Source organism: Daktulosphaira vitifoliae, unplaced genomic scaffold (genome assembly GCF_025091365.1).
Source record: "Daktulosphaira vitifoliae isolate Bord-2020 unplaced genomic scaffold, ASM2509136v1 Scaffold_5, whole genome shotgun sequence".
NCBI classification, from domain to species: Eukaryota; Metazoa; Arthropoda; class Insecta; order Hemiptera; family Phylloxeridae; genus Daktulosphaira; species Daktulosphaira vitifoliae.
Window position 1 is genome coordinate 28,208,694 of NW_026099576.1, and position 16,021 is coordinate 28,224,714.

General features: G+C 24.4%; 1 protein-coding gene across 1 annotated transcript in view; it reads right to left on the reverse strand.

Annotated features, from left to right (window-relative positions):
* Positions 1–15,868, reverse strand: part of LOC126908310 (transformation/transcription domain-associated protein) — a 31,898-nt gene extending 16,030 nt beyond the window's left edge. The window contains exons 1-36 of the mRNA XM_050690237.1: positions 15,482–15,868; positions 15,143–15,253; positions 14,890–15,078; positions 13,483–13,677; positions 13,253–13,419; positions 12,951–13,186; positions 12,679–12,883; positions 12,399–12,596; positions 12,096–12,336; positions 11,769–11,975; positions 11,380–11,705; positions 10,996–11,302; positions 10,784–10,929; positions 10,518–10,665; positions 10,307–10,455; positions 10,133–10,224; positions 9,699–9,982; positions 9,424–9,621; positions 9,128–9,310; positions 8,854–9,052; positions 7,275–7,576; positions 6,257–6,440; positions 5,966–6,198; positions 5,097–5,217; positions 4,879–5,012; positions 4,657–4,818; positions 4,325–4,579; positions 3,954–4,230; positions 3,686–3,891; positions 3,412–3,582; positions 2,861–3,001; positions 1,936–2,262; positions 1,778–1,882; positions 1,349–1,699; positions 1,072–1,220; positions 79–317 (exon numbers count right to left, since the gene is read on the reverse strand). Of these exons, the coding sequence (XP_050546194.1) occupies positions 79–317; positions 1,072–1,220; positions 1,349–1,699; positions 1,778–1,882; positions 1,936–2,262; positions 2,861–3,001; positions 3,412–3,582; positions 3,686–3,891; positions 3,954–4,230; positions 4,325–4,579; positions 4,657–4,818; positions 4,879–5,012; positions 5,097–5,217; positions 5,966–6,198; positions 6,257–6,440; positions 7,275–7,576; positions 8,854–9,052; positions 9,128–9,310; positions 9,424–9,621; positions 9,699–9,982; positions 10,133–10,224; positions 10,307–10,455; positions 10,518–10,665; positions 10,784–10,929; positions 10,996–11,302; positions 11,380–11,705; positions 11,769–11,975; positions 12,096–12,336; positions 12,399–12,596; positions 12,679–12,883; positions 12,951–13,186; positions 13,253–13,419; positions 13,483–13,677; positions 14,890–15,078; positions 15,143–15,253; positions 15,482–15,625 (7,282 nt within the window). The 5' untranslated portion in view covers positions 15,626–15,868. The remainder of the gene's footprint in view (positions 1–78; positions 318–1,071; positions 1,221–1,348; positions 1,700–1,777; positions 1,883–1,935; positions 2,263–2,860; positions 3,002–3,411; positions 3,583–3,685; positions 3,892–3,953; positions 4,231–4,324; positions 4,580–4,656; positions 4,819–4,878; positions 5,013–5,096; positions 5,218–5,965; positions 6,199–6,256; positions 6,441–7,274; positions 7,577–8,853; positions 9,053–9,127; positions 9,311–9,423; positions 9,622–9,698; positions 9,983–10,132; positions 10,225–10,306; positions 10,456–10,517; positions 10,666–10,783; positions 10,930–10,995; positions 11,303–11,379; positions 11,706–11,768; positions 11,976–12,095; positions 12,337–12,398; positions 12,597–12,678; positions 12,884–12,950; positions 13,187–13,252; positions 13,420–13,482; positions 13,678–14,889; positions 15,079–15,142; positions 15,254–15,481) is intronic.
* Between the last annotated feature and the right edge of the window lie 153 nt (positions 15,869–16,021).

A 16,021-nucleotide genomic window follows, 5' to 3' on the forward strand; every position in this document is an offset into this window, starting at 1 on the left:
ATTAAAATGATTATTTTACTAAATAAAATTCGATAAATATATAATATTATTTTTAAATTTGTTTTTTATTTTATTTACTTGGATCAACTGTGGCCAAAATAAGTTCAATACACTGCTTTATCCAATAATGTGTCATCATGGGTTCCCAATTTTGAGAGCTTACTATGTACAACAATCTTTCTGGTAATCTTGAATTTATTTGCTGATTAAGCAAATCAAAAAATTTTTCACGAACTGCAGGTAGTGAACAACGTAAACCACTTAAATATGCAGCTTCTAATTTGTGTCCAAGTTCAGAATTTCTTAATTCTTCATCACTATAAATGTATTTTTTAATAGTTTTATATTTATAAAAAATTAATTATTATAAAATAAAATTGGTATAATTTTACTTATTATTATTATCATAAATTATATATTTAATGAGATAAAATATATTTGAGATCATGGATAGGAAAACATATTTAAAAGACAGATTTGAAACTAAACCCGTAAAAAATTTCAAGATTGATGGTAAAATAAAATAAAAGAGAAATCTAATAACAATTAAAATACACGAATGAATTATAAAAAATATGAATTGAAAACCAGTTTTAAAAATATTCAAAAACTAAATATCATTTAATAGAAAATTCATATCAAATTTAACCAAAATTATTAAAAAATATCACCATAGTACTTGTTTTGTTCTTATTCTAGTTTCAGTTATCACATAACTTTGCTTAGTTGGGGATCCGAGAATACACAAAAATTTAAGGCGTTCTTACAAATAGGTAACAAGTTCCGGTAAATATCTTCATATATAATTTTCTCAACATTGGCTAATTTTTCAATGTTTCATTATATAATAAGTTAAAAAAATTGGTAACTTTCATTATTTTATTAGAATCTAATTTTCTTTTTAATGATAAATTATATATATATATAACTAATGTTAAATAAAAATAAACTACAAATTAATGATGAGTTTAGGATACTGTAAAGTTTGTCTACAGAATCCTTTTAACTTGTTTGTTTATTTTAGTTTAAAACTAGTTCAGTTACTTTTTTTTAATGTGAAATTGCTCTTACTTATAAATGAATATAATTATGTCTAGATACTGAGAATTTAAATCTGGAAATTTTTTTTCAATGTGTTGCATAATTTTAACTAAAAGAATAGATTTTTCTCGTAAATTGGGTCCTTCATTAGGAGGTGTATGCATCCATTCTTCTAGCATCTAAAGAAATTTTTTTAAATATTACACATTTCAAAAATTAACAATGTTTTTATTTTAATTAAAGCAGCCATGAAAATTTTTTTTTTAAAACAAATTTTTCTATAATTAAAATAGTTGGTAATACTCACCTTTAAAATTGTTTTCATTATTCTTGCATCATTAGTTTTTTCAATTAAACCGACTAGAATAGTACCAATAAAAGTTTTTCGAGTATCTATATGCATGTTACTAACTCTATTTTTCATTAAATCTAAACTTTGAATGATCAATTCGCTTATTCCCATAGATGATTCAGTGTTTGTGGTTTGTGGTTGTTCACGGCACACTTTTTGCAACACGTGTACAAAACGAGAAGATAAACCATCTATAAATATAGTATTGTTCGCACTAGCTGCTTTTAACATAATGACACAGGTCAAAAAACGATTGTAATTTTGGGAAATATTTTTTTCAAAATTGTTTAAACTTTCATCGATTAGCTAAAAATCAAAAATAGAATTACATGAATTAGTGTAATATATATATATATATATATATGATCAATAAAAATAACATACCACATTAATTAAAACATATAACTCTTCAAGTTCACTGTGGTATGGTTTAACCATGGGAAAATTATATATCAAACGTGTAAGAAATGCATGAGCCATTCTGCCAATCTAAATTTAATAAAACTATGAAAATGGTTTTAAGAATTAATTTTTATTCTTACTTTCATATTGGTAGTACTAATGCATTCAAATAATGATTTCTGTAGAGGTTTAAAAGTGCTCAATAGTTGTTCTTTAGGTAAAGTTGTTAAAAAAAAAGTTAAAAGATCAAATGCTGATGCTATGTTTGCAACAGAAACAGCAGTAGCTGGATTGTTAACAACTGGTTCTAAATTTGAAACAGCACAAAATACTTTTTCCATCCACCCTAATTTTATCATATCAATACATCTGTTCATAATAGCTTCTGATTTTAAAGCTGTTCTTAATAATGAAACACAACGTTTTGATAAAAGCTCAGCCATACCCCCAACAACACCATCGTTTACCTATTAAATTAAAATAAAAATACTAATATTTGGTAACTTGTATAACTCTATCAGGAATGAGTAATATCTTTGTAAAAAATTTAATTACATTCCATCCAGCCATAATAACATTGCTTCTTTCTTTCCAATACATAAAATAACTTGCATATAGAGTAATATTCTTAATTAGATAAAAAATTTAAAAACAAATAAAAAGTATAATTTTTTTTCTCATTTCATATACTATTATTTATTTTTATTTTATCAAATGGTGACATACATAATAAATTTGCTTTAAAATTAGACAATAATTTAAATAATTATTAATGCTGACAACATTCATGACATTAGTTTAAAAGTTATAAACTAGTTACTTTCTTAAATAGAATATTTTTTCATATTAAAGCAAATTATGTATATATCAAAATAATTTAAGTAAATTAATTGCAAATGAAGGGTATTTTATTTTATTTTTACATTATAGTTTTATTTGATAATTTAATTTTCAAAATTCATTGTATAAGTCTTCAAATCTTTAAATTTAATGTTGAAAAGTTGTATTAATGAACCCTGACAAAAAACTTGCACATATTTTAAAATATTTATATTATAAACTTACTTGACAAGCAATTTTAGCTAAGAAATTGAAAACAATTCCCAAATCATTTTTGCTTATTGGCATTTCTTTATCTATGTCATCTGATGTTAATGATAAAGAAGGTTCTAGTTTAATTTTTTTAACACCTTCTTCCATTGAATTCTTAAAAAAAATTATAAAATTACTTCATACAATATATAAATAAAAATAACAGAGCAAAAATTACTAGTAAAAACATTATACTTAATTATGCCATAAAACAATTTTTTTTTGAACTTTAGTACTTAAAATATTATATGACTACCAGTTCTGAAATTTATTATTGATAATACTACTAGGAAATGAAAAATAATTCTTGAAAGTGTGTGGTAAACGAGATGAAAAAAAGAGACATGATTAAGAATTAGATTCTGCTATTTAGAGCATTGTATCAAAAAATATAACAATTAGGCCACAACAAACTTATTATAAACATATTAATAAACTTTTGTTAAGACCGATAGCTTGATGTCCAGCTGAGAAACTAAAGACATTTTAAAATGTGTTATTTTAAATAAGATATAGTTAATTACTTCTAAAGTATTATTTTCATTTTGAATTCTTTGCAATTCCCATTTTATAATAACTTCAGCCATTTCTACAGCTAACTTTTTGTGTTCAAATGTAGCGGATGACATAAATCCAAGTCTTTGCATTGCAGAAAGCATATGCTGAATCAACCGATGTCTAATGGGGTAGTACACCTAGATATTCAAAAAGATATATAATACAATACAATGGATTAGTAGCAAAGATAATATGAATACTATTTTTTAAATTATGATGTTTAAATTAATTGCCACATACTTTATAATGTCGAACTACTAAGTGTAATACATGAAATAGTTGTTGCATCAAATGGGCTTCTTCGACAATTATTTTTTTAGTACATTGGCATAACATTTTATTACCATTGTTCATACGAATAGATAATGCAGGAGTAATTAAATCCAAAGCTTGTCTGACTACATTTCGCACTTCAACATGATATGCTTTTAAAAGCTCATGAAATACTAAAATATAACTATAAATTAGAATCATTGATAGAAAAATTAACTCAATATATTTCTTTTACCTTGTAGAATTATACGACTATTGACATTGTAAGATGCTACAATATATGAAAGTAGAAGATGTCCACTGTAACGAGCAGTTGGATCAACACAAGATTTTTCCAATAGACAAGGCCAAGCATAGCTCATTACTCTTTTTAAATTTTCACATAATCCATCAGAAATAAGAGAACTTTCTTTATTAACTGGAAAATCATTAACTAACATACATCCTAGTTGTAATAAATGTATGCGTATACTATCTTCACCAATTCCAGATGGTACTTCATGTACAATCAACTAAATAAATATATATACATATCAGTATACAGTAATATTAACAAAGTCTGATTTATATATTTTTATTTAGAATATATAAAAATTTGTAATTCACCTGTAATATATATGAAGTTACTACATTTCCTGAAGTATCAGCTGGATCTGATGTACCATGTATAAGAGTTTGTTGTTCATTTTTTTCATAACTAGCAGACACAGAAGGTAGAATAACATATTGTAAAATCTTTGATTTGAAGTGATTATTCATTGTATTATCTTGAAATATTTCTACAAAACGGAAAAATGCTGTTCGTTTCCATGTAGATGAAAAAGTTTTTGCAACTGTTTCTTCTAAGTAAACACGTAAAAACTAAAAAAAAATCATCAAGATTGAAATTAGAAGTAGTTACCTTATATAAGTATTAATAAAAAAATATTTCTACTTACTTGAAAATCAGAAATAAATCTAAAGCAAAATGCTTTTATCAAATGAAATAGTAAATCTACTTGATTTGGATTATGAATGAAATATTGGAGTAAAATTTTGGCTAGTAATTTAGGTTCATTCCAATGATCAAATTCAAGATAACCAGGATTCAAGAAGTATTCCTTAATTTAAAAAAATACAATGGTAAAACAAAAAAAGGAAGGTTTTGATAATATTTTTACTTGATAACTGTCAGAAGCCCATAGCTCTGATAGTGAAATAATTAAATCTGTTTGATTGGATATCCAAAATTTATCCAGTTTGACTAGAGTATGAATTATCTTAATAGTTTCATACTCAATAACTTTAGTTTGATCTATTAAATAATTATAATTAACCAATGATTATTTCTTCACTTAATATAATTTTTAGTTTTAATCAATGAACTATTAAAATTAACCTGTATGGGAAATATTGATCAATTCATTAAGTCTACGTCCACTATCTTGAAGTGCTTCCCTAATTGATTGACATTTTTCATCAGCTATCATCATATGCAAATATTTAACCCAATGAGGTTCCTATTAATAATAATAATATATACACAGTGATTTTTTTATCATAAACTATTCAATTTCTAACAGATTAAAAATGATTTTGATATATTTTTTTTCAGTTACCTTTAGTTACATATTATATATTGAATTAATAGTTATGTTATACTTTTTAAGTTCATTTCTGATGCTTTTTAAAGGACTCAAGTTTGTTTTATCAAATGGAAACATATTTTGAATTCAATAAAATATTTGAGGTTTTATTTTAATAGTAAATGGTACTTAAGTGTTTAACATAAATTCATCATTTTATTAGATATAAAACAAAATATATAAAAGTTTTGACTTTCTGAATTAAAATACATAGCTAATAATTAAAAATCAATATGTAACTGAAAGTAATCTAATTTTGATGGGTCAATATAATTTAATTACAAGTTCTTAATGAGTTAGAAGCATTTTAATACACAGAAAGGGTAGTAATGAGGATAGATGTAGTTCATACTGATGTTCGTATACTCTAACCATGCTACATAACCCCTCTATGTATTAAAATACTTGTAACTTTAAGAGTACTTACCCTAAAATTGTTATTGACTTATCAACATTTTTTGTAATAAAACAGCTAAAAATGTTGTTTTTAATTTTTTTTTTATTAAAAATTATTTTGAATTAAAATGATTATTGAGTCAAAAGTTATAATAATTGTTAGTAGATCTGTTTACTGTATAAAATTTAGTTATTTAAATTATGTGCCTGTTTTTATTAAACTTACTTTGATATGAGTATCTTGTAAAAATAGTTGAACAACTTGAGTTGGATACTTCAGTAAGCAACCTAGTAATGGTACATGAAAAGGAGATGTTATGCATACTTGAAGACTTTTTTCACTATCCAAAACTAAACGGCAAAGAGACTCAATGTGTCGGTAATTAGCTACTGGTAATTGCTTATACATTTCAATAATTATAACCATAATTGATTCATAATTACCAGTTTTAGAAATTCCTTAAAAAATACACAAAATAAATAAAATATCATATAAATATTGAAAAATACAAGTTACCTTTTTTCATTTGAATCAGAACTTCAAACATTTTTTTCATTATTTCCATTAAATGTGTACAAAACATATCACTGAAACTTGTAGGAAATAATTGAACTAAGTACCAAAGACGGCGAGTGCCACTTAATGTTAAATTTCTGTAATCTCCTAAATCACCTAATTGTTTTTTCATTAACTCATGAACCTATTTTTTTTTTCAAAATAAACCAAATATAATAAGAAACAAATGCATTAAAAATAAAGTTGCTATAAAAAAGCTAGGACTTAAATTGAATAAAATATATTTGTAGAGTTAATAAAAATATAGGAAAACTAAATATTCTAACTGATAATTAATTTTACTTAATAAAATAAAGTCAAAAACATATTTCTACTCTATAGAGTATGTAATAAGTAGCACACAAATATATACAGAACTCACAGTAAAAATATACAAGGTGATTTTTTTATCATAAGCCCCTCAAATTACTAACAGATTAAAAATAATTTTGATATATATATTTTTTTTTTTGGTTTTCTTTAGTTACACATTATTCTTGAATTATTAGTTATGTTATAATTTTTAAGTTCATTTCTTTGTAAGGGTGACAACTATGTTTCTTTTTAATGAGAACACATAATTTGAATTTTTTACAATATACGAGGTTGGGTTTTTTTTAATAGTAAATGGCATTTGACTTTTTAACATAACTTTATTTGTTTATTAGATATAAAACTTTAAAATTTTGAGTTAATATACATGTATAATATGAGAGATTTAAAATACATGTAATCAATTGTTTTTTTAATGTTGTCATTATTCTTTGCTTACAGAAGATATGCTTTTAGTATTGTCAGTTTTTGTATTTATAATCTCACAACAATGTGCCTTACTATCATACTTTGAGCATATCTCTGATAGTGATTTTAATCATTATTTCTGATATCATTTATACTTGTTCTAAATTATGCGGCATACCCAATATGTTATTATATCTTTTAAATATATGTTTTACTTTTTTAGTTAAAATTTTCTTACCATTGGCATATCAATTTGTGATGTTGAAACAAATTTACGTAAGCATTGAAAAGCAGTCTCTTGTAAATCAGAATTATTTTTATCCAAAGCCGCATATAAAGCATGAAATATTCTACTTTTCACTTCTGGTTGAGGAATGTAATAACAAGCAGCAAGAGCTCGCATTCCAGCTTGTCGTAATAATAACATTTGACCTGGATTCATTGTCTTATAACCTGGTAATTTTGACATGGCAGAATCACTAGCTTCACATAAATTAGATACTTCATGGTAAAACAAGTTGTGTTCTTTGATACTTAAGTCTAAACAAACAATTAAATTAAATTAATATAAATATTTTTATAGAGACTTGAGGACTAAGATTTAGATTAAAAATTTCTGTTGATGATGACATAAAAATAACTGAATCTTAAGTTCTAGTTACTGTTTAAAGAGTTTGGATTAGATCAAATAATTCTATATTCAATTTAGAAACATTTTAACGAGTTAACTTAAAAAATTAGAGCTTTTATATTACTAATATATTAAGATAAACTATTTAAATTTATTACAACATTTATGACGATGATATTATATAATTTTATTCTGTAAGTAATTGAGTAAGTTGTAATAAATGAATTACTCTGTATATAAATATGGTGAATATTTATATGACTAGAGATACAAAAAACTTGACAAAAAAACTGTTTATTCATTTTTTTTATGTTTAATGAATAATGTATATTTATGACTAAAAAACATATAAAATGTTTAATTTTAGATATTTTACTGCCAATATTTGTTAAAATACATTATGTAGTAAGTTTATGGTATAAAACATCATAAGGGGCAGAGAAAGAGGGCTAGGAATCTTAGCCCCAGTTTACAATTAACGCCCTAAGAAAATTCTACACATTTTTATATAAAAATTTTTTTTGGAAAGGGAGATTAATTAAATTGAGTACTCCTCAAAAAAAAATTAACCATCTTATATTTTTGTTTAAAATTATCCAAAAATGGTACAAGATTGAACAAATATACAAAAAAATGATAAAATGTTTTGAATCATTTAAAATACACTATTTTCAAATAAAAGGTAAATTGTATATAGTTTGTTAATTTTTCAATTAAAATTTTTAAGAAAGTCGTTTACGTGTGATGAATTTAAATATTTTATGATTATTTGGTGTATTTTTTAATTATAAACTAAACAAAATGATTAAGTAGTTTTTATTTAAGTGCTGTGACTAGGTCCATACTAACAAAAGAGTGTGATTTAAGAAAGTATATGGTATTATTGGCCTAATGAAATATAGTTTCAATGTGAAGATGAGTAAGAATTAATTTTACTATGATGTGTTTAATTATTTATTTAATATGATTTATATCAAATTTAATTAACAAAGTTATGAGAAATTTTAACATGATTTAATATTTAATAAAAAAATGTTGTTAAATAAAAAAAAAACAATGGAAAAAAACCTTCATTTTTTTTACATCCCTACAGAAGACTTTAAATTTTAAAAATTATATCTTCCTATAAGCATGGTTTATCTCCCCAAAAATAATTAAATACATACATAAAAAATGAGTAATTTACCAATTGTAAATAAGCGAGGTAATAAAGATGTACAAAATGTATTTCCTTCCATCATTCCAATTTGTGCTTTAAATCCTTGATGACGCAAAAGGTGTTTTCTTAAAGGTATTATTTCTGATAAACCTTCTTTATGAGGCTCCATTACTTGAGTTATTGAAGTTCCTTGGGCAATGGCTATTACACCCAATAAATGAGTGGACTAAAATGTTAAATTTAATTATAAAGTACCAAAAAAAAGTTATTTTTACAACTTAAATTAAAGTAATTTACTCACATGGTTTCTAAGTAAATCATTAGGACTAGTCACTTGCCTAATTAGCTCATAAGTAACTTCATGTATTGCTTTTTTTTGTAATGTTTGGAGTTGGGTACCTGCATTTTGATCTAGTGGAGATGCAGCTTTTTTTAACATGTTTTCTAAATTTTTCTTGGCTTCATCTAAAACTCCATTTGAAACCTATTATATATTTTTTTTTTAATGGTGATTTTTATCTTTGAAATTTTAATAAAAAAATTACTTATGCAATAAATAAATATATTATTTAGAATAATATACTATAATAAACATACATCACCCGATAAATCCATTATTACAAAAAGTTGAGCCTTGACAAATAAATATAAATGTTCAAATACCCATTGTAAAGACATACTACTATAAAAAAACTGAATAGCATAACATCCACCAAATTTGGTATACCAAGCGCGATCATAACACAAAGCACATAATTTGTCTACCATATACTCCATAAATGGTAGCTGACAAGCCTAATATTAAAAATAAAGTTTTTGTTAAAAATTAAAAATTAATTATTTTTTTCAAAATAATTGACTAATTATTTTACTCTTTCTTTTGAACCCATAATTATAGTTGCTGTATTAAGAATTATGGTTAAAGCTAATCGTGCTGGTTTTAAAAGTTCTTTTTCTTGATAACTCATAACTGTGGCCATCGAGTCAATTAAAACAAGAGGGTCCATTCCGAATGAGCATCTTTCATTTTTTTCACTATTTACAATAGGTCCTGCTTGTTGAGAAACTGCTACCATAGTATATCGCATTACAATGTCTAACAATGTTCCAAGAGCTGTATCTCTAAGTTCTTTAACAGCTGCACTCACAAATATTCCTTAATAGAAATTTGTTTAATATAAATTAGTATATATAAGAAATTCATTAAAAATTAAATCAAGATATACTTTCTAAGAATAAAAATACTTATTTATTAAATAAACATTTTTTTTTTAAAGTAGTCAAGTCAAAGTCAGATAATGTTTACCATTAAGTGCCATGACATATGTATTCCTGACTACTGGATCAGGATACTTGTACACAGTTGATTGAAAATTGGCTATTTTTCCTTCTTTAAAACTACAATATTTTCAAAACATTAATTTCACATATTAAAATATTAAGTTTTACTTAAGCTAAAATTTTACAGTAGTATTCTTACCTTGAATGAGAAAAAAATTTCATTAAAACAGCTTTATCATCATTAGATAACACTGATGCTGCTAAAAATGATTTAATAACTTCCCAACATTTTTTCCGATAATAAGGATCAGTAGATGATTTGAGAGATTCAGCAGCAGTTTCAATGGCCTTTTAATAAAATAAAAATATTATTGAAATAGTTATTGGAATAAAAAAATATATTGATTTACCATATCAATATTAAATATGACTGGTTCAGAGTGTTCAATAAAATTAACAACAATGGCTGGTTTTTTGGATTGTCTATGAAGGGAGTAATCCAAGCGTTGAGGTTCTGTCATCATTTTGCGATTACCCCCACCAAATTTTCCTAAAACCCTAAAAGATAAAATCTTATAAAATAATGGAATATATTAATTTAATGTGTTTACATAAATTAAAATAGGAACAGAACAAAAGAATCTAATATATATATACATATATATATATATAATACCTGAATGCCACTGGATAAACATTATCATTTGTGTTATGTAATGATCGCCATAGAGCTTGCATTAAATCTGCTCTAACTGGTTGTATATGTTCATACAAAAAATCTGTTTGTAAGTTATCAACACAGAGTTCTAATGTTCGTAAACCCTAAATCAAATTTAAATGAGATAAATTTTTATTTAATACTATTTTTTCTTATAATAAATTTTTTACTTGTATAATTAGTGATGGTGAACCATTTAATGCTGAAACTAAAGGATCCATAAGTAAAGGTAAATGAGGGAGTAATGAACTTAAACGTACAGGAACAGTAAGACATAATTCTACAAATAAGTCTTTCATATCTTGTTTATGAAGACCAGATTGAAGACTATTTAAACTTTTAAGTAAATTTGGTAGAAGAGGTAAAAATTCTTGATATAATACACCATGAGCACCTCCACCAATACAACGAAAAAGAGGACGTAATAACAAAAAATAATAATATGGGTCTTTTGCCGTTAAAGCCATTTTCATTGAGCTAAAAAGAAAAAAAATATATAAAATTAATTTAATAATAATACTGTTCATCAGTGTTATAATATAATTAATTTTAACCTATTAACAATTTGATTTAAATAAGGTTGAAGAGTTTGTTCACTTTCTATTGAATATTGGTTTACTGTATCAAATACTTGTTTAAAAAGTTTCAGATATAAATTGCTTCGCTCTGAATTTCCACTACCCATATCTTCTATTTTACTAAGTAAATGTTCTAATAGTAGAGTAGCAAATATAGATGATGTATCTGAAGTATTTAGACTATTATTTAATAGTGATTCACTAATGTACATCAATGCATGATTTTTTTCAATGCGATCCACAAAATACGCAATATTTGTAGAGAATATTTCTTTGAAAGTACTTGGATGCAAAAGTGAAAACTAAAAATTATAAAAAAAATGTTGAGTTGTTCATTATTTAAAACTTTCAAATAAAAAACTTGCAATTCCACTTAAATGGTCCATAGCTTCTTTTTCTTCTTTTGATCGTGGCCGTACAACATTTACATTTGTGTTTTGATTATTTAATGGATTAACCATATGCACATCCATAGCTTGTAAAGACCATTTTACTAAACTTGAGTAAATTTTAACTATTTGAGGCTTTATGGGTAATTTAGGCGTTGTTCCAGAATCATCTTCCTTTGCAGTCTACAAATTAAAATTAATTATTTCTAAGTATTTTTTGAATCACTTATTATATTTGATGTTCAAACATGTAATGACAACACATTTAAATACATAATAAATTTTGAAATAATTTATGTATACCTTAATAGTCGCTAAACCCCAAGCAGCTGTTTTTATACCACATATAATAACCTTCACTAATGTTCTACATTCTGGTAAGGTAAACAATGCTGTTTGTGATAAAGGATAGACATATTTTGTTTTTTCAGATATTTTTATACCAAAAGGGCTATCCACAAATTCTTTTGGTTCTTTTTTTATATTTTCATCAATAATTTCACTATCAATATCCATGTGTAATGGATCTGTTTGTTTATTTGAACTAAATATCATTAAACATAATAATTAAAAATGTATTAAAATTAATAGGTGGCTAATTATTACTTTTTAGATATTATTGCAGGAATGTAGAATTTTGAAACTACTTTCAGCTTTAGGACATATACTTGAAGAATGCGTATTAAAAGGTCAAAACTAACAGTTTCACCCAGTGTACACTTTAAATTAGGAACTTCCTCTCCATTTCTTTGTCTGATACAATCAACCAAGTTCATCAGCATTTTACAACACATGAGTTGAATACTAAATATTAAATTAAAGTTCATGTTATAATGTTGAGCTAATTATAAAAACAATAATAAATAATTATGTCTTTTAAACACACCTTGGTGTTAAACTGTGGTCATGAACATTAATTGCAAATAAGTTTATAGCTTTCACAATTGTTGGAAGAGATAAGTGAACTCGAACATGATGTATAAGATCTGCAATAGTGCTGTAAGCTAAAGGTTTTAAATTTTCAGTTGTTGTCCAACCACGTCCTAGGAGTGTATCTTCATCAAGCAATTTATCCATATATGGAATGAATTCTATTAATAAATGATAGATTGAAAAAATGTATTAAGTCGTTTTTAAATAGTTATCACTCATAGTTACTTATTCTAAGTTCAGTATTTAGAATATGTCTAGAAGCAATAAGTAATTCTTTTCTGAGATGAGTAACTTCCATTGGACATGATTCCAGCATTCCTATCATTCCTTCAACTAATTGAGTAGAATGGACGGTGACAATATCAGTAAAAGGTTTTATAACAAAAGCTAGGTATGATAACACTTTTATTTGAGCTGATATTAATTCAACTAAGATTTCTTTATTATAATTAGGATGCTCCCTTGAAAAATAAACAAATAAATTGTTTAGCTATTTTTCTAATAACTTTTTAATAGATATTTCATACTTATAATGTAATGATGGTTGCAAAGGTATGATACGAATTATAGTTGGTATGTATTCACTAAGTTCACGTTTTACATTATCTTTATAAAGCTGATAAATAAGTACAATTGCTATAGGTAATTCTTGTAATATTTTTAATGATGAAATACTTCGTGGTATTACATTATACTAAAAATAAATTGATATCAAATACTTTTATTTATTTATCCATAGGTATAAAAAAAAACTTACTGTATCAACATTACTTTCAGAAGTTTCACAGTTAATAATAATTGTGGAGTATGTATTATCCAGTATCTCACTAATATCAACTGTAGATAAGTCATTGATGAGTAATTTTTGTTGAGTTCTCATACTAAATATTTTATCCATATTATCAGGTATATCCCAATAAATTTTTTTAGTAAGTTGTAAAAATTTACTTATCTGTAATATTTAACATCAAATATATATATACAACAGAACTGACAAATCTAATAACTTTTGATACAATTAAAATGTTTGCTATCATGTTTTTTTCCAATAATTTTTGCATTTAAGACTATGTTAAAATCATATTTTTTTTATTTATTACTAATAAAAAAATTATATTTTAAATTTTTACAAAATTATTTTTTAAGAATATGTTTAAAAAATAATTTTGATGGGTTAATGAAAATGATGAGTTAGAAACATTTTAATACACAGAGTGGGTAGTATTGGGGATGGATATAGTTTATACTGAAGTTTGTATACTCCAGCCATGCTACATAACAACTTTATGTATTAAAATATATGTATTTTAACTCAATAAGTATTTGTCTTAAAATTGAAAAAAAAAATACATTTTACCACCCCATCCCGTTTTTTTTCAAAAATTTATTTTATAAACCACGAAAAAATACTGTAAACATTTGTAATAATTTAATATTAAAAAAAAAAAAAAAAAACCACAATGTGGTAGATATTTAAGTTCTGATTCATACATACATATTATTGTTATAATAATATGTATGTATAATAATATTAATTCATGGAAAATATAATAAAATATTGTAAAAGTTTATACCTTGAATTAAAATTGAATTTTATATTGCTGCATAGGTACACATTCCCAACTCGGCAATGGTTTAAAACATGCAGCGCAAAGTGAAATTACCAATTTAAGTAACTATATATATTTTTTTTTTGGAAACAAACAAATTTAATAAAAATGGGCGATTACATCATCGGAAATTATTCTTACAAGTGAATTAACAAAAATTAATACCCAAACATAACAAAATTAAGCTTGACAGTAGAAAACCTTGAAAATTTATAACTTAAACCTAACGCATTAAATTTTTTTATAGATTTTAAACAGAATGGAAAATTAAATTGATTAAAAATATTCGTTTTGAAGAATTTCAATATGGTGGTAAAATACATTTATACCAAGGGCTTCAATATGACTACTTTGAAATTTTGATTAGTGATAACTTATTATTAGTGTTGAAAGATAAAAAAAATATGCTTTAAATGTAATTTAAGAAGGTAATAACTATTCTTAAAAAAAATGTTAACAAAATGATAATTATACAAAAAGTTATGAGTTATCAATTAGGTCTGAGACAAACTATTTATATAAATAAAGTTTTTTAATTTCAAATCTTTAATTACTTCAGAATTATATGGAGGTCTAAAATTTTTCTGTAATTCAACAATTATACGTATGCAAGTGATGCCATTTTGTTCATTATCAGTTTCAATCAACTTCATACACAATGTTACCAGTCGGTCAACATATGGCTTTAAGTATTCATTACAAGGCAATCTATAAATCATTTCCAATACCACTTTACGAACTTGCTAAGGAAAAAATAAGTATTCACATATAATTCAAACATTTTTGTTCAATTATTATATTACTTACAAAAATGTGGTATTCAGCAATAAAATATGGTTCGCCATCTACTAAAATCCGAACAAAGTTTTTTATCATATGTTCTAAGAAAACTGGATAATGTGATGAAGAAACTATCATCTGTAAAACATTAACACCCAAATTTTTTTATTAATTAAGAAAAATAAAAAGGTTATAATTATTTTGTAATTGAAAGTATTTATTTCACTTAAAAACCAAAATATTTATAAAATTATAATTTTTCAGTTAAATTTTTACAAGAAGCGGTTATTATTATAAAAAACACCACCTATTCTTATTAAACTAGAAAAAAGAGAAATATATATATGATTAAGTTTAAGACTTTACCTCAAAATTTTCATTAAGTGTTTGAACAATTTTTAATTTTTGTTCGTCTTCAACATTTGGATCTGCAAGCATAGTAATATCTGATCGATATTTCTCCATTAATGCTGAATGATCCGCTACTGTTTCACACTTAATAGCTGCCATAGTTTTATTAAAAAAAATTTTTAGAGACAAAAAATCAGTAAATATATCACGTCACGTTATATATAAATAGAAAAAATAAAAAGTTTGTATAATAGGTAATATCATCAAGCACATGCCACAAACCTCTAAGATAAAATTTATACTATTTTCAGTATCTTAATTAACATAAAGAAACTTTAAAATAAAAATCATTAGTCAATTAATATTATGCTAACACATTTTATAATCTATAAAAATAGTAAAATTGAAAATGTGTTGCAAATTCAAATTAATCAAATATTCTCGTTTACAAATAAAATTTTTCATTCAATCAAATGTGTGATAGTCAAACACATAAATATTGATAGTAAACCATTACCAAAATGATAAGACCAACAATTTTACCAATATATAATG